Genomic DNA, 18,729 nt, shown 5'->3' on the forward strand with positions numbered 1-18,729 from the left:
CTCACTAGCTAAGAGAATAGAGTGCAGGGTTCGAATTAACGAGCGGGTCAAGGGAGACTTTTCGTTCATGGATAAAGATCTCCGGCTGTAAAATAAGAACTCTTTCCCACTTACGGGAAAGTACTTTCCTCGTAGACCAGTAAATGGAGGGATGACGTATATTTTGCACTTACATTCTCTCGGGAAGAAATCATGAGCTAGAAGCTGGTACCTCGGAGTCGCCGAAAACCGTAAGAGTAGTTATTAAGATGTAAAATGTATTATTATTATTATTATTATTATTATTATTATTATTATTATTAGTATTATTATTTGAGTCATCAGTCCATAGACTGGTTTGATGCAGCTCTCCATGCCACCCTATCCTGTGCTAACCTTTTCATTTCTGCGTAACTACTGCATCCTACATCTGCTCTAATCTGCTTGTCATATTCATACCTTGGTCTACCCCTATCATTCTTACCACATACACTTTCTTCAAAAACCAACGGAACAAGTCCTGGGTGTCTTAAGATGTGTCCTATCATTCTATCGCTTCTTCTCGTCAAATTTAGCCAAATCGATCTCCTCTCGCTAATTCGATTCAGTATCTCTTCATTTGTGATTCGATCTATCAATCTCACCTTCAGCATTCTTCTGTAACACCACATTCCAAAAGCTTCTATTCTCTTTCTTTCTGAGCTAGTTATCGCCCATGTTTCACTTCCATACAATGCCACGCTCCACACGAAAATCTTCAAAAACATCTTTCTAATTCCTATATTAATGTTTGAAGTGAGCAAATTTCTTTTCTTAAGAAAGCTCTTCCTTGCTTGTGCTAATCTGCATTTTATGTCCTCCTTACTTCTGCCATCGTTAGTTATTTTACTACCCAAGTAACAATATTCATCTACTTCCTTTAAGACTTCATCTCCTAATTTAATATTTCCTGCATCACCTGCCTTCGTTCGACTACACTCCATTCCTTTTGTTTTGGACTTATTTATTTTCATCTTGTACTCTTACCCAAGACTTCATCCATACCATTTAGCAGACTCTCGAGATCTTCTGTAGTCTCAGATAAAATAACAATATCATCGGCAAATCTCAAGGTTTTGATTTCCTCTCCTTGGATTGTGATTCCCTTTCCAAATTTCTCTTTGATTTCATTTACTGCTTGTTCTGTGTAAACATTGAAAAGGAGGGGGGACAAACTGCAACCTTGCCTCACTCCTTTCTGGATTGCTGCTTCTTTTTCAAAGCCCTCGATTCTTATCACTGCAGACTGATTTTTATACAGATTGTAAATAATTCTTCGTTCTCGGTATCTGATCCCAATCACCTTCAGAATCTTAAATAGCTTGGTCCAATCGACATTATCGAATGCCTTTTGTAGATCTACGAATGCCATGTACGTGGGCTTGTACTTCTTGATTCGACCCTCTAATATCAGACGTAAAGCCAGGATTGCTTCACGTGTTCCTACATTTCTTCTGAAGCCAAACTGATCTTCTCCCAACTCAGCTTTAACTTGTTTTTCCATTCCGTAAACAATACGTGTTAACATTTTGCAGGCATGAGATACTAAACTAATGGTGCAGTAGATTTCACACCTGTCAGCACCGGCTTCCTTGGGAATAGGTATAACAACATTCTGCCGAAAATCGGATGGGACTTCTCCTGTCTCATACATCTTACACACTAAATGGAATAGCCTTGCCCAGCTGGTTTCTCCTAAGGCAGTCAGTAATTCAGAGGGAATGTCATCAATTCCAGGTGCCTTGTTCCTATTTAGGTCGCTCACAGCTCTGTCAAACTCTGACCTCAAAATTGGGTCTCCCATTTCATCAGCATCAACAGCCTCTTCATGTTCCAGAACCAAATTATCTACATCTTTACCTTGATACAACTGTTGGATATGCTCCTGCCATCTTTCTGCTTTGTCTTCTGTTCCTAGAAGTGGCTTTCCATCTGAGCTCTTAATATTCATACACCTAGATTCCTTTCTCCAAAGGTTCCCTTGATTTTCCTGTATGCAGCATCTACCTTTCCCAGGACCATACAACGTTCGACATCCTTGCACTTCTCCTTCAGCCCCTCTTCCTTTGCTACCTTGCACTTTCTATCCACTTCATTCTTTAATCGCCTGTATTCTTTTCTGCCCTCTTCATTTCTAGCATTCTTGTATTTTTGTCGTTCATCAATCAGGTCTAGTATCTCCTGAGTTATCCACTGATTCTTAGTTGATCTTTTCTTCCTTCCTAACATTTCTTCAGCAGCCCTGCTGACTTCATTTTTCATGACTCTCCACTCTTCCTCTATAGTGTTTCCTTCAGCCTTTTCATTTAGTCCTTGTGCAACATGTTCCTTGAAACAATCCCTCACACTCTTTTCTTTCAACTTGTCTAGATCCGATCTTTTTGCATTCTTTCCTTTCTTCAATTTCTTCAGCCTCAGATGGCATTTCATGACCAACAAGTTGTGGTCAGAGTCCACGTCTGCTCCTGGGAAAATTTTGCAATCCAACACCTGCATTATTATTATTATTATTATTATTATTATTATTATTATTATTATTATTATTATTATTATTATGCCTTTAATTGTATTGGCCTTCTTGATTAAATGTGTAGGTGCTGAAAAGAAATATAAAACGATGAAAATATGGGGTGTTGCCGAAAGAAAAGATAATAACGCTATGGTTTCACGTCTCAGAGACGCTGAGGGGGCGAAATTTTGTCCAGCAGGAGTACTTAACGTGCCTGTAAATCTACCAACACAAGTTTGGCGTATTTTAACGGCTTCAAATACCACCGGACTGATCTTGGATCGAACCTGCCAACTTTGGCTCGTTCATCCCGGTGAAAGGAAAACTGAGGTACCTTCCATCAAAGTGGTGCAAAAATGGAATTTCCCTATCAGGGAAACTAATTAACCAATTATGTCCAAATAGGAAGGATGTCAATATGATGATGATGATGATGATGATGATAATAATAATAATAATCTTTCTGGCCTTATCCCAATTACTTGTGCGTTAAGCCCATATTTACGGCCTGATACCCATCCTGACGCCAAACGTATGTGGAAAAATATATTCACTAGGGTGTGTTTCTGTAGGGGTAGTCAGTGTGATGTGTTATGTGTAAATTAAGATGTGTTGCTATAAGACGTACACCCAGTTCTCGAGCCAGAAGAATTAACCGGACGTGGATAAAATCCTAGGGCCAGCCAAGAATCGAATCCGGGGTCCTCTGAATCGAAGGCCATTACGCTGACCATTCATCCAAGGAATCGGACAGTAATAATAACAATAAACCGCGACAGTTGGCAAGAGGATATGTAGGGATGAGTGTTTTGAGTGATACGTGAATTTTGTAGATCGTAATATGAGTACAGTGTTGTTTCTGTAAACCTTTTTATAAAGCACAACAGGGAAACGGTCGTTAATTTATTGTACACTTCACAAACAATGCGCTATCATCAGTCTGCCGACAGATTTGGCATGTTTGTGCGTATCCTGTAATAATAATAATAATAATAATAATAATAATAATAATAATAATGCAGCCTGTGGCCATTTTAGAAACGGAAAACGGGACCACGATGTACAGTACCTGGCCACATTATTAGACATTATTAGGACCTTTTTAATAATTCTTTTCACTTGACATCCTAACTCTTGTATGTATGTATGTTACAGCAAACCCATTGTAGGGTACGGCATTCTTGATCTCTACAAATGCCCGATTATTTTAACTATTTTAGTTCAGTACCTTAGCGCGTACCTTACCATAAACATAAGTGGTAATAAATCCCGCCTTTTTTGTGTCAATGTGTGTTTGGTTTACTGCTAATAAACTTGAATAGTTCGTCTTGCTCTGGTTTAGATATTTACGCTAAATCTGGGTTGGTAACATGAATGTTATAATGTTGCAGTAAGCCTAGTTTTAAGTTTCTTACTAGGGAAATCAGGTAGTTTGTTAATAAAAAGAGTTATGGGGAAGTCTCAGGAACTTTCTCCTCGCAAAATTTAGTTTGTGAAGGGATTTCTGCACCATAGAAATCTAAAACAACGAGAAATAATTACCCGTTCGGGTCTATAAGTGCGTCATATAAGTGATAATTCTTAACAAATTTATTTTTTTTTTTTTTTTTTTTTTTTTTAGCTTGGGAAATTCCAGCGAGTATTCCCAACTTAAAATTTCATGCACATATCTTCATTTCTAGGTTTGCTTCAGTGATGAATCCACTTTTGAAGTTTAAGCGAGAAGTCCCGGTTTGTAAAAAGATCAACTAGTGAAAAGTATGACAAGAATATTGTGTGATGCAAACAGTAAAACATCCTACAAGGGTCATGGTTTGGTCAGTGATACATGGAACGGGACGTCTTAGATTGTGGAGGGTATAATGCGTCAGGATCAGTACAAACACTTGAAAAGATAATAATCGCGCAATTGAGGGACTGGTTTAGTGAAGGTGATGGGGCTCCGTGTCACACATGAAAATCGATTAGAGCTTTTCTTAATGAGAAAGAAATTCCTCTTTTGGAGTGGCCTGGTAATTTACCCGATTGAAACCATATTGAAAATGTGTGGCAATGCCTGAAAGTCTAATAATAATAATAATAATAATAATAATAATAATAATAATAATAATAATAATGCTATTTGCTTTACGTCCCACTAACTACTTTTACGGTCTTCGGAGACGCCGAGGTGCCGGGATTTAGTCCCGCAGGAGTTCTTTTACGTGCCAGTAAATCTACCGACACGGGGCTGTCGTATTTGAGCACCTTCAAATACCACCGGACTGAGCCAGGATCAAACCTGCCAAGTTGGGGTTAGAAGGCCAGCGCCTTAACCGTCTGAGCCACTCAGCCCGGCGCCTGAAAGTCTGGCTCCATGGCTAAATGGTTAACGTGCTGGCCTTTATAGTCACAGGGGTCCCAGGTTCGATTCTCGGCAGGGTCGGGAATTTTAACCATCATTGGTTAATTTCGCTGGCACGGGGGCTGGGTGTATGTATCGTGTGGATTCGGTTACCAGTTGCAAGTTTATTTAAACATCAATTTCTATGATTCGTTCTCATTGCTTGCTCATGCCACCTCTGCGAATGTTACAGGAAACGATGAACTGTTTGTAGAGAGACAAGTACCGTATGCCGAGAGTTGGAATTTTGCTGAGTAGATTCCTAAAGGCTACACCATGCTTCTTTTACTTGCTAACATGGACGGCATTGCAGGCCATGAATTCGCAGGAATCGAGCATAGTAAACTTCTCGCTAGCTCGCTAGCCAGTCGGCTACCATTGCTGCTGAGAGATGGAAGAAATGATGTTAAGAAATGAAGTCACCGAAAACTGTATGGGAAATATATATTTGAGTCGGGAATGGAATAACTGCATTGCACCCATGCTTGCCATTAAGTCTTCCGCTAATACAAGATTCAGGGCGCGTTCAATCTTTAAGGGCACATGTATGTCTTAACAACATTTAATGGCTAGGCAAGGGCGAGGTACATCATAAGATATCTACACTTTAAATGAGGCGGCTTATATTTGGGAAAAAGGAGTTTATTAAATCTAGGCAACACGAAATTATTGACGTGAGAGTACCATCAATATGAAAATGACAGATAACACTGAGCTCTCGGCTCCAAAGCTAGACCATGCTTTCCTTGCGAAACATTCAATAATCCATTGTTGTTAATCGTGACTGAATGCGTGATAATGCGTAGTAGTAGTGGTGCAGATAAGCTCCCCGTTTGATCATTGGAGCCATACTTCTGCTACCGCTTTTCCCACACCTGTGGGGTCGCGGGAGCGAACTGTGTTGCACATGTGGGTTGGCCCTGTTTTACGGCTGGATACCCTTCTTGACGCCAACCCTACTTGGAGGGATGTAATCACTATTGCGTATTTCTGTGGTGGTTGGTAGTGTGATGTATTGTCTGAATATGAATATGAAGAGGCGAGTGTTGGGACAAACACAAACATCCAGTCCCCGACCAGAAGAATTAATCACACGAGATTAAAATTCCCGACCCGGACGAGAATCAAACCCAGGACCCTCTGAACCCGCTGGCCTTAACGCTGACCATTCAGCCAATGAGTCGGATGATCATATGAGCCGCATGACTCATAATAACTGACTTAATCTCGCCGACATTTAAAATTACTCCCCTGTATCGGACACAAACATTAACACATTGAAAAAATAATGTGAATGAGACCACCATCCTAAAATCAAACACTAACAGAACACTCCCAAAAGTAATCACACAAACAAATCCCATAGAAACACAAATCACCCCGTGCATAAAGTCACAGCTGAGCAATACGAGATCGGAACCCGTATTACAACACACAGAACCAACGTAAATAACATGGTACACAGCATACACAAACCCTGAAAAGGGCATCACATGGCAAATATAAACAGTTCCTGAAAGGAAAACATGAGATTTGTGTGTGCGTCAAATGCGAACCCGTATTCTTTACAGATGACGAAAGACCATCCTCCATATTCATCCATCACTGACCGTCGGCACGCTAGAAAATAAGAGTGACCCTGTTACTCATTTCCCTAACAATGTGCTTTCAGTATCAGTGGTGGTGGAGGTGGTTGTTATTGTTTTAAGAGGAAGTACAACTGGGCAACCATCGTCTATTAACACTAATCAGAGAGAAAATATGGAAGGGATCCGACATTTCGAAAAATGAAGGTATTAGCCAAAGAAAGACAAGAGCTACGAAGGGCGTGAAAGTGAAAGACTCCCTAGGCCTCGCAACCTAATACCGTCGGGGTCGGATAAGAACAAGATTTGGCCAAGGGAGGTCGGATAGGATAGATGAAAATGAGGATTCTGGCACAAGTAAGGGTAATTAATGTTAGGACTCAGCTAAGGGCCCCGTGGTCGCCAAACCACGCTCCCAAGTTTAGAGCCCTTGGGACCCCTTTTAGTCGCCTCTTGCGGCAGGTAGGGGCATATCGTGGGTGTTATTCTACCGTCCCTACCCACAGGGGAGTTGCTTACGATAAAAGTTGCCGGTGTCCTTAAACACTGTAGATAGATGTTCATGTGATAAACGCTAGATCACACTCGTGAGGAACTCCTGGAAACCACGTTGTTGTAGAGACTGTCTTTTTCCTTCCCTAGATTTTTTAAGGTCCTGATCTGTTAGCACTACGACCGTTACATTCTTTGTCTCTTGTACTAACGTTATATGAGGAGTTGGTAACTAATCTGAACCCACAAACCAGCAGTCTTCGCCATGAATTCGTTACATTTGGATTTAAATACTATGATATATCAATTTAAGACGTGTATGTAATTACGGTGATACATTGTGAGGAATTTGAACCGGAGAGCTGGAACGTGGACTTGAGATCTCCAGTTTGGTTGCCTTGACAAGGATAAGAGTACTACATAAAATTAGCTTCATGGTCCTTATCGCACTTCAATAGATTCACAACTAAGTATTTATTTTTTCCACCTAGTCGATACAATTGCTTAAGGTAATTTAATGGTTAAAAGTGGTACATGTTTCGTATATTATCAACATCTTCAGCCACATAAGACTGTTTAGATGAAAATAATGTTGTCAGTCTTATATTAATTTTTAAGGACACTTCCTCCAAAGCATTACTTTGTCAATTTATGTATTTATCATCTAAACAGTGTTATGTGGCTGAATATGTTAATATACGAAACATGTACCACTTTTAACCATTAAATTGCTTTAAGCAATCATCAATCAATCAATCAATCAATCAATACTGATCTGCATTTAGGGCAGTCGCCCAGGTGGCAGATTCCCTATCTGATCCTTTCCTAGCCTTTTCCTAAATGATTTCAAAGAAATTGGAAATTTATTGAACGTCTTCCTTGGTAAGTTATTTTAATCCCTAACTCCCCTTCCTATAAGTGAATATTTGCCCCAGTTTGTCCTCTTGAATTCCAACTTTGTCTTCATATTGTGATCTTTCCTACTTTTATAAACGCCATTCAAGCTTATTCGTTAACTGTCATTCCAGGTCATCTCTCCGCTGACAGCTCGGAACATAGCACTTAGTCGAGCAGCTCTTCTTCTTTCTCTCAGTTCTTCCCAACCCAAACTTTGCAACATTTTTGTAACGCTACTCTTTTGTCGGAAATCACCCAGAACAAATCGAGCTGCTTTTCTTTGGATTTTTTCCAGTTCTTGAATGAGGTAATCCTGGTGAGGGTTCCATACACTGGAACCATACTCTAGTTTGGGTCTTACCAGAGACTTATATGCCCTCTCCTTTACATCCTTACTACAACCCCTAAACACCCTCATAACCATGTGCAGAGATCTGTACCCTTTATTTACAATCATATTTATGTGATTACCCCAATGAAGGTATTTCCTTATCATTGTATCGACTAGGTGGAAAATAAATAAATACTTAGTTGTGAATGATAGGAGTAGTCTGTAAGGAGGCTCTTAATTTCCTTCTCCCCTTCATCTGACTTCCTTCCCTCTTGCTGTAAGGAAAGGGACTACGGAATGGATATTCGTCTTCTGTAGCCGTCAAATGTAATATACTGCAAGACTTCTCCTAGCTGACGACAAACTGGGAAACCAAAATCTAACTTGGAATGCCCATTTAAATGCTCGAAGTCTCTGAATTTGGTAAGAAGTCCTTGGCGTTACTCGCAAACCTCTTTAGAAGAATGCCACAAATGTTAACAACAGTATTCGGAACGAAAAATCTGTATACCTCAGAGGCCGTAATTGAACGTTACTAAGGTCATGTCATGAAACATTATAATCCTAAGCAACTAGATATAATTAACGCAGGGGCCGAGTACCTTCTTTTAGCACTTTTGAAAGAATTGTGTCAATTAGAATGAAACTAGATAGTTTTTCTCACAGGATTTTCATTGGTCATTTAACAAGGTGCGTTGTATTGTTGTTGTTCTAATGTACTTAGGCCCCAGGTTCGATTCCCGGCCAGGTCAGGGATTTTTACCTGCATCTGAGGGCTGGTTCGAGGTCCACTCAGCCTACGTGATTAAAATTGAGAAGCTAACTGATGGTGAGATAGCGGCCCCGATCTAGAAAACCAAGAATAACGGCCGAGAGGATCCGTCGTGCTGACCAGACGACACCTCGTAATCTGTAGGCCTTCGGGCTGAGCAGCGGTCACTTGGTAGGCCATGGTCTTTCGGGGCTATTGGGCCATGGGGTTTGGTTTGGTTTTACCTTTGATTCACTGAACGAATGAGCCGAAATCATGGGAAGCGTGTGTGGCAAACACTAGTTCCCAGTGAGGATGGTACTGCTGTCACTTACTTGTGCCATCTTCTGATTGACCTCATTACTATTCGTGACTCAACCAAGACTAAATACAGTAAACCCTCACTATTTCGGACTAATGAGCACGAGACCTAGTCTGAATTAGTGAACGACTGTTCTAATTATTAAAATGGCTGGAACACACACAATGCTACATTATATTTAATATAAAAGCAACTAATGTTATCACAGCACAGTAGAATTAAACAAATTAAAGTTTCCATATTCAAAGGTCCATTAAACAGGCTTGACAATACACAACTGGACGTATATGTCATAAAAATGAAAAGTCTGTATTGAAACTTCATAGGCTACATTTAGAATGATATTTAGCCAGTTATTTGTTGCTGCCATCTGAATCTACATTGGTATGGTCCGCAGCAGCCAAAGAGGTGTTACTTTTTTTATTTTTTTGGCTTTACGTCGCACCGACACAGATAGGTCTTACTGCGACGGTGGGATAGGAAAGGCCTAGGAAGTGGAAGGAAGCGGCCGTGGCCTTAATTAAGGTACAGCCCCGGCATTTGCCTGGTGTGAAAATGGGAAACCATGGCAAACCATCTTCAGGGCTGCCGACAGTGGGGCTTGAACCCACTATCTCCCGATTACTGGATACTGGCCGCACTTAAGCGACTGCAGCTATCGAGCTCGGTAAGAGGTGTTACTTACCTGATGTAGAAGCCATGACAATGTTATTATGCCCAACATGCTGATTTTGTTATTCATTGAAACATACGTAGCCCATTCCACGTTAAGAAAACAGTATTGGGTATTGGTCTTATGTCACTACAAGGAGTGAACACACCCCCTCTGAGACACCCATAATTCCGCGTGTTTAAGGAATATTATACTGTACATTTTTATGTATTATAAAAGACAGATAAAAAGGATGAGGCATTTTTGCCCGTGAGTTATTAAAATAACTACATAAAATTTTCTTTTTCTTAAATATATTCGTAGGGAGGAAGCACAATGGCAGGAACAGCCATCGCTTCGTTGCCTTCTTTCATTTTACTTCTTCTGCGTTGCTCTGGTACAAGCGTCGTGTAGTCCCTCACTTTGTGAACCGCCAGCAACTCACTTCTGTAGTGAAGTAATCTACAGTGTTTATTTGTTGCATGTGTGTTTCTAGGCTTTAAATCAGTGCATACTTGTCTTGTGAGAGTAGGTTGTATATTGTATACTATTTGTGTGTGTTCTGTTATTTTCGTACTCTACAGAAGTCGTTACTGAAGATTTTGGTGTTGTGGTGTGCAGCGATACGTCATGGTATAACTTTTACTAATAAAACAAAAGCCGTGTGGTTTATTTGTGCCTGATTTTGTTATTTAGCTGTTCTTTCTTAAGCGCATTTTAATTTTGCTACTTATTTTTTCGATCGCATTTTTTACTATCGTTTTTGTGAGCAATACGACAGCACAGTAGTACCCCGCTTTGTCTGGGGAAATTTATTCAGTGCTATTAAATGCAACCATCACCCATCGAGCCCATAAAAATATTATTTTTCTATTTTCTCCCCTAATTTGCCTTACACTTCAATGCTGAAGTTTTTCGTGTGCCATAGTTTATCTCTGATTCTATCTTCTTCTTCTTCTTCTTCTTTTTCTACCGCTTATCCCACACCTGTGGGGTCGCGGGTGCGAACTGTGTCGCACATGTGGATTTGGCCCTGTTTTACGGCCGGATGCCCTTCCTGACGCCAACCCTATATGAAGGGATGGAATCACTATTGCGTGTTTCTGTGGTGGTTGGTAGTGTAGTGTGTTGTGTGAATATGAAGAGGAAAGTGTTGGGACAAACACAAACACCCAGTCCCCGGGCTAGAAGAATTAATCAGAGACGATTAAAATCCACGACCCGGCCGGGAATCGAACCCGGGACCCTCTGAACCGAAGGCCAGTACGCTGACCGTTCAGCCAACGAGTCGGACTTACCTCTGATTCTATACAAACCAAAAATAGCGCCTGTAAACCCCGTACCCTTTACTTCATAAAAATAATTTGCAGCTAGATTCTTCCGCTTTTTATCTGGAGCTTAAATACTGAATTTCAGGAATTCATGTGCCACCGCTTACCCGTGATGGTGTTGAGTAGAGCCGTTCGATATGGCAACCCTGTTGTCATAAGAGAAAAACTATTTTCTTAACATGGAATGAACTTATAGTTAACGCACCGTAATGAAGCTCATTGTCCCTTTAAAACTCTGTACTTTATACTAGGCATATTTAAGTACGGTATATGTTATATTCAGTATACAGGTTGTATCAGAACTCTACCGACAAAAACATCAAGGATGCTCTTCGTGTTATGTTAAGAAGGATCGTGCAGTCGGATTGGCAGAGAAAATTTTTCTTTTCGAGAAAATAAGGTTTTTGTTATGCACAAGTCGCTGCCGTGCTTCAAGGAAGTGAAGTGAAGGAAGGGGAAGTGGTGTGTATGAAGAAGACAGAGAGAACGCTCGTTCGACAGGATTGTCCTTACATACAATATCCACAGTTCGCTTATTAAACAGCCTTACTGCACACACAATACAAGAACACATTGTAATTAGGACACACTTGTCAGTCAAGGAATGCACTAGATCATTTCTCCTCTCGTCTGTTGGTCGCAGTAACGTTCTTTAATATTTAACATGCTTGAAGATGCAACGCTGCTATTTCTTCGCTCACAACATTGTAAATGGAATGAAATACTGAACGAAAGGAACTATAGGCCTAATGGTTTAATTACAGTAGATGTTAATATTGAATTTCGATGCACAGTTTACAACGGTGTAGTAGTGATTTTTGGACTCTGTTCAGGATGTGTGGTGTGTAGCGAACGACCTGTAAAGCTGCCTGTATTCTTGGTACAAGTTCATCTTCTCTTTCTACGGGGTTCGCATAGTAGTCGATTTGTGCAGACCAAACTATACACTACCTACTGGGGCTGGGAAGCGACTGCGAAACGAACGAGACACTTGTGCATTCGCACCAAGCATTACCTCTGTCTCCCTCTCCCTTCTCTGCTCTGTTGCACAGCAACAGGCACCGGCTGTCTCTCTGGCATAGCAAATACGGCGAGTTCGTCAGTTTGAATTGCGCACCAGGAAGTAACAAAGTAACCTCATTTTGTCGAAAAGAAAAATTTTCTCCGCCAATTTTTCTTAACATACCACGAAGAGCATCCCTCATATTTAAACATCCATATCTGGAAACATTTGCGTGACGTATCACCTCCTCTGATGGTTTAAAGAAAAAACTTTTAAATGTATTTTTTGGTTGAGACCCCACTGTTATTTTATCGCTTATTGTCTCATCTCAACGAGATAATACGTTTGGTAGTCCGGATTAATGTCAGTAAAACTGGTAAGTGTGTCCAATATTTCCCTTACATTTCACAGTTTAAACTTCGTACTGTTACTTTCACTGTTATCATGGACTTCCGCCTTGGCGCGAACACGAAGCCCGATGTTTTGCGGTGTTTTACTGTGCGATTGTCAGCCTCTATGGCTAGATGGTTAGCGTGCTGGCCTTTGGTCACAGGGGTCCCAGGTTAGATTCCCGGCAGGGTCGGGATTTTTAACCACAAGTGGTTAATTTCGTTGGCACGGAGGCTGGGTGTATGTGTCGTCGTCATCATCATTTCATCCTCATCACGACGCGCAGGTCGCCTACAGGAGTCAAGTCAAGACCTGCATCTGGCGAGCCGAACTTGTCCTCGGACACTCCCGGCACTAAAAGCCATACGCCATTTCATTTCACTATGCGATTGAAAGCTGCCCGAATGATCGCAAATTCCCAAATATTGAGTGTTTATTAATTTTAGGGCATAATATGTGATGTATCTAATATCAGAAACACAGAGAAGTGGAGCTGATCTTGCTCTCGATCTTCCTGTATGCAGTTTTCCCTAGCGTGCGGATGTTGCCGAACATAGAGGCGACAACAGTGTTCCTCCTAATTCTAAAACAAAGCCATCTGCATATGCCATGAGAGCCACAGGAGGAGCATTATTCGTAACCTTAGATTTCTTTGCCACATTCTAATGTAGGCTGAGTAGACCCCAGGTCCATGTGCCTCTCTAAAAGTGTAATTCCTCGTTTCTGTCTCTACTTTTCCACAACGAATCGAATATAATTTTTTCCACGTGAACCGAGCACGGCTTTTCGGCTTCGGGTAGGCAGCCTCCGTTTTCCAATTCTAGCCCTGTTTAATATAATAACATACTCAACAGCGTTACAGACACCATAGATGGACAGGTAATGAGAGAGACACTACGTATTCAGCGTTTCTATCCACGGTGTCTCAAACCATCAAAATGAAAAAAAAAAACAATAGCTGTGCTTAGCTTAAAGTGCGATATTCCTCTTTTACACAGTAAGTACTCTTGGGACCATGGGAAGGTAGGAGGTCAGTAATCATGAATACGTTATTGAAGCCAGTTTGTTATCCTCTGTGACTACATTTCTTATTACCATTGTTATGTTATTACACCGTGACTGTGCTTAACATTAATCTTGTTATGTTAGTGTGTTTGAATGGGTGCTACATGTTTGTGGAGTAAATACTAACATGCTGCCTTTGTTCTCTCCCCCATGTGCCGTTCCCGTGCTATGCCGTCATGGAAACACCTTGCAGGCCTAAACTCCGCCGAGGAACGCCATGTAAGTACTCTCTTTGATCTTCATTTATTATTCAGTTGTACGGAAAGAAGAAAAACCAATTATATAGAACTTGAGTATTGAGGAGGTTGACTTCACAAGATGGTGATTTTCTTAGTCATTGAAACATACTGTACGTAATACTGAATGTGTACTAGTTAAAAAAAATTGTCCCTTTAAAACTCTGTACTTTGTAGTGGGTAGATTTAAATAATTGACGAAGAATATTATAACAATTTTAATGTTAAACATCCATATCTGGAAACATTAGTGTGACGTATCACCTCGTCTTACCATAGTGCTTCATACCACATAATTTTCTTCTTCAGATTTTATTTCCATTATCATGTATTTTGAGCATCTTAGAACGGCACGTAATATTTGTTCCCTGAGGTCTGAGCAGTCCTTCGATTGTGATTTCCTCTTTTAATACTGTGTGAATGTAAACTTGTTCAAAAATAAAAAATTAGTGCATGGTATTGTATAACTTCCTCGCAGGTATATTTTTCTCAGAAAAAATTGAGCCTATAGATACGTTTGTGGATATCTACAAGGTTTATATCTACGTTGGAGGTTAACTATTTTTTGATAATTATTAAAATTAAGTCTGATAAAATATTAAATACGTGGAACGTACAATACAATGCACTCATTTCGTGTGGTATTAGGTTCGGTAGATGTGATCAAAAGAAATCAGGAGATGAATAAGGTTACGTCTTCCCATTCTACGATGTGTTTCAGTTGGTCACGAGCTTGCACTCAGCAGAATGTTTATTGGCCAGTTCATCTTGCTCTCCTTTTTTAAAATATGCCTCAGTATCTTTATGCGCCTACTGCAGAAGAAGGAGCAACTCTTCATTTTAACGAAGAACAATTGAAGAAGTCTTTTACATATTAGCTGCATTACAAACAATTCTGTTGCTGTCGATACTTCTTGATGGGCGCCGTATTTTTGCGTCTATTCTTCGCACAGGCCAGTACAAAATATAGCTTCGGATGAAGTCTCCATCTCATTTGTGACTGACAGTTTGGAATGTGCTGAGCAGTGGCATAACGTTAGGGTCTGCAAGGCCGGGGATTAAGTGGGTTGCAGACGTTCCCAGAAAAATAAATACATAAAAATACATAAAAAAAATAAATTCGAGAAAACCTATTAAAATTTGAGAAATATTTTCTTTCTTTTCACACTAATATAACAGCGTAGTAGAAACAGAGCAGGAAGCTCAGGCAACAACAAGTAGAGCCCAAGGCTCAGTAATATTACAAAATTGGGATATTTAAACACCAAAGACAGGCTCTTCAGCTCTTTAATACAGGGAGTTCGGAAGCTCAGAGACTTATAAGAAAGAGCTTAACAACTCAGAGTAATTTACTCTACATGAGATAGGAGCTACTTTACAAAGTTACATAGAGAGAATTTTGATTCTTACACGTCGTTACAAGGGTTTACTGCACAGTTTAGAAGAGGTATGTTAAATACCAATTAAGAAAGAAGCCGTAGCTACTGATACGATTTGCAAAACTGGTCTCGATACCAGTAGTTCCATTTACAAAATATTACAACGGTCTAGAACACAGGAGTTTAAATTTACAAAAGCAAGGGTCTTGAACCCAGGAGTTCATTTAATAAAGTTTACAAGGATGTCCACAAATGGGTCAGAAGATAACATTGTTATTTGAAAAGGAACAACCAGTTGCTTGAAAGGAAGTCGTACAGGACCACAAGGTGAAGAAAGAATAGAAAGATTAAATTTACACACACAAAAAAGCTGAAAATCAAAATAAATGGAGGTTAAACCCAAGCACTCTAGGGAAAATATTCATAGTACCTAATTAGGTCATAAGGCCCGATGAAGCAAAGGCTAATCCATACTACTTGGTGACTAAGTAAATTAAGAAAATTAAACTCCGAAAAGATGATTTTAAATTTAACTGTTAGAAAAAGTTAGTCAACAAATTTTAAGTCGAGGGGAAGTTAACAAGGGTACATCACTCGTACTTATATTTTACAAGTTCCCATTAGGAAAAAATGTGTAAGTCCGAAGACGGGGAACGGAGATCTACATAGAATCTAAGTTCACAATTAAAAAACCCTACATCAGAATTTAAAGAAACCTGAAACAGAAAATTACATTATAAAAGGGAGCGTAGAAATCTTCCTTAAGTACGCACGCCGATAGATCACATAATGGGAATTCTGCCTACCTCATAACTGCTCTCTTACGCCGACCGTTCCGCAACCTCCATCATTACCCCCACCCCATCGGGGGAACTCTCCGTACTGTAACACTACCAAAGCTTCACTGCCGTAAGACCTCAGAAAAAGGAACACTAAATAGCTACACAACAGATTTTTCCAGAAGGAATAAGAAAGAGAAGACGTGATAGGATAGGTTTTCAGGAGAGAAGCAATATGATTGGAGGATCATGTTACCAGAGGAGTGCGCCGGCACAATTCCTATCCTTGCCACTAGAGGGGGGGCCTCATTCATTTCATTCCTGACCCGGTCGAATGACTGGAAACAGGCTGTGGATTTTCATTTTTCTAGGTTACTAGTTTGGTCAGTAGTTGCATCAGTAAGTACATCACTGTAATTAAATAACGGGAGAATGAGTGTCTGAATCAATCTCATTTTTAAATTTAGTAGATGTGGTTGTTGATATTTGCCTCATTTTCGCATCGCATTGGTTTTTGCAGTTTCCCCACAACAGCATAACTTTTGGTGATGCTGTTCGGGGATCCAACCGGCGTCTGGGCTTAATAACCAATAGCTACAAACGCACAGGGTCCGTTTCGAGGTTACTTGTACGATTACTCAACTCAATTCTGTCACCGAGTAAGTTGGCTTCACCGTTTTGGGTCACGTAGATATCAGCTTGCATTCGGGAGATCTCGGTTCAAACCCCGTTGTCGCGAGCTATAAAGATGTTTTCCGCGGTTTCCCATTTGCACACCAGGCAAAGGCTGGGACTGTCTCTGAATTAAAGCCATGGTCGCTTCCTCCATAAAATCTGTCTGTGTCGGTGTGACATACAAAATAAAGTAAAATGTAATTAATTATGTATAATAATATATATAATATTCCTCCATCTTTACAATGGTCTACATGTGAGAATTCAGAGCTGTGTCATCTCGAGTGAAATGTACCTGAGTTGAAGATATTTGCATGTTATTTTCCATTAGGGTAGCGTTACAGTATTTTGTAATACAGTATTATTACATCTGAATTTCCGCATTTATAACATATAATGAATAAACACAGCTACGGTAATACCGTATCGAGAGAGCTACCACACGAAGGCAGTAGAAAATGTTTTAGAAATGTAATTAAATGGATTAGCAGACGGAGGCTCCTATTCTTCTTGTCTGATTCCTATAGGTATACGAGTGTCTTTGCATTTCTATAGCACCTACTTCAAATAGTAGAGTAGTGCACCTGCCACTCTATAATAAATATATTAATGTAATATATATACTAAAGACAATGGGTTGGGATATAGTACCATATCTGAAGTACTTATTTGATTATTGTTTGGCGAGTTGGTATAGTAGCCCCTGTGTATAAAGGAAAGGGTGATAGACATAAAGCTGAAAATTACAGGCCAGTAAGTTTTACATGCGTTGCATGTAAGCTTTGGGAAAGCATTCTTTCTGATTATATTAGACATGTTTATGAAATTAATAACTGGTTCGATAGAAGGCAGTTCGGTTTTAGGAAAGGTTATGCCACTGAAGCTCAACGTGTAGGATTCCAGCAAGATATAGCAGATATCTTGGATTCAGGAGGTCAAATGGACTGTATTGCGATTGACTTGTCTAAAGCATGTGATAGCGTGGATCATGGGAGACTATTGACAAAAATGAGTGCAATTGGACTAGACAAAAGAGTGACTGAATGGGCTGCTATATTTCTAGGAAATAGATCTCAGAAAATTAGAGTAGGTGAAGCTTTATCTGACCCTGTAATAATTAAGAGGGGAATTCCTCAAGGCAGTATTATTGGACCTTTATGTTTTCTTATATATAATTATATATATTCTTATATATAATGATATAAGTAAAGAAGTGGAATCAGTGGTAAGGCTTTTTGAAGATGATGTTATTCTGTATAGAGTAATAAATAAGTTACAAGATTGTTAGCAACTGCAACATGACCTCGATATGTTGTGAGATGGACATCAGGCAATGGTATGTTGATAAACTGGGTTAAAAGTCAGGTTGTGAGTTTCACAAATGGGAAAAGTCCTCTGAGTTTTAATTACTGCGTTGATGGGGTTAAAGTTCCTTTTGGGGATCTAGGTGTTAATATAAGGAAAGATCTTCATTGGGGTAATCACATAAATGGGATTGTAAATAAAGGGTGCAGATCTCTGCACATGGTTATGAGGGTGTTTAGGCGTTGTAGTAAGGATGTAAAGGAGAGGGCATATAAGTCTCTGGTAAGACCCCAACTAGAGTATGGTTCCAGTGTATGGGACCCTTACCAGGATTACCTAATTCAAGAACTGGAAAAAATCCAAAGAAAAGCAGCTCGATTTGTTCTGGGTGATTTCTGACAAAAGATTAGTGTTACAAAAATGTTGCAAAGTTTGGGCTGGGAAGACTTGGGAGAAAGGAGACGAGCTGCTCGACTAAGTGGTATGTTCCGAGCTGTCAGTGGAGAGATGGCGTGGAATGACATTAGTAGACGAATAAGTTTGAGTGGCGTCTTTAAAAGTAGGAAAATTTACAATATGAAGATAAAATTGGAATTCAAGAGGAAATATTGGGGCAAATATTCAT

At 39.9% G+C, this 18,729-nt stretch overlaps 1 protein-coding gene across 2 annotated transcripts in view; it reads left to right on the forward strand.

The window, feature by feature from the left end:
• Positions 1-18,729, forward strand: part of LOC136858439 (transducin-like enhancer protein 4) — a 660,561-nt gene that overhangs the window by 500,020 nt on the left and 141,812 nt on the right. For both annotated transcript variants that reach the window (XM_067137982.2, XM_067137983.2), the window contains one exon: positions 13,924-13,949. In XM_067137982.2, the coding sequence (XP_066994083.1) occupies positions 13,924-13,949 (26 nt within the window). The remainder of the gene's footprint in view (positions 1-13,923; positions 13,950-18,729) is intronic.

This window comes from Anabrus simplex, chromosome 1 (assembly GCF_040414725.1).
Source record: "Anabrus simplex isolate iqAnaSimp1 chromosome 1, ASM4041472v1, whole genome shotgun sequence".
In the NCBI taxonomy this organism is placed as follows: domain Eukaryota; kingdom Metazoa; phylum Arthropoda; class Insecta; order Orthoptera; family Tettigoniidae; genus Anabrus; species Anabrus simplex.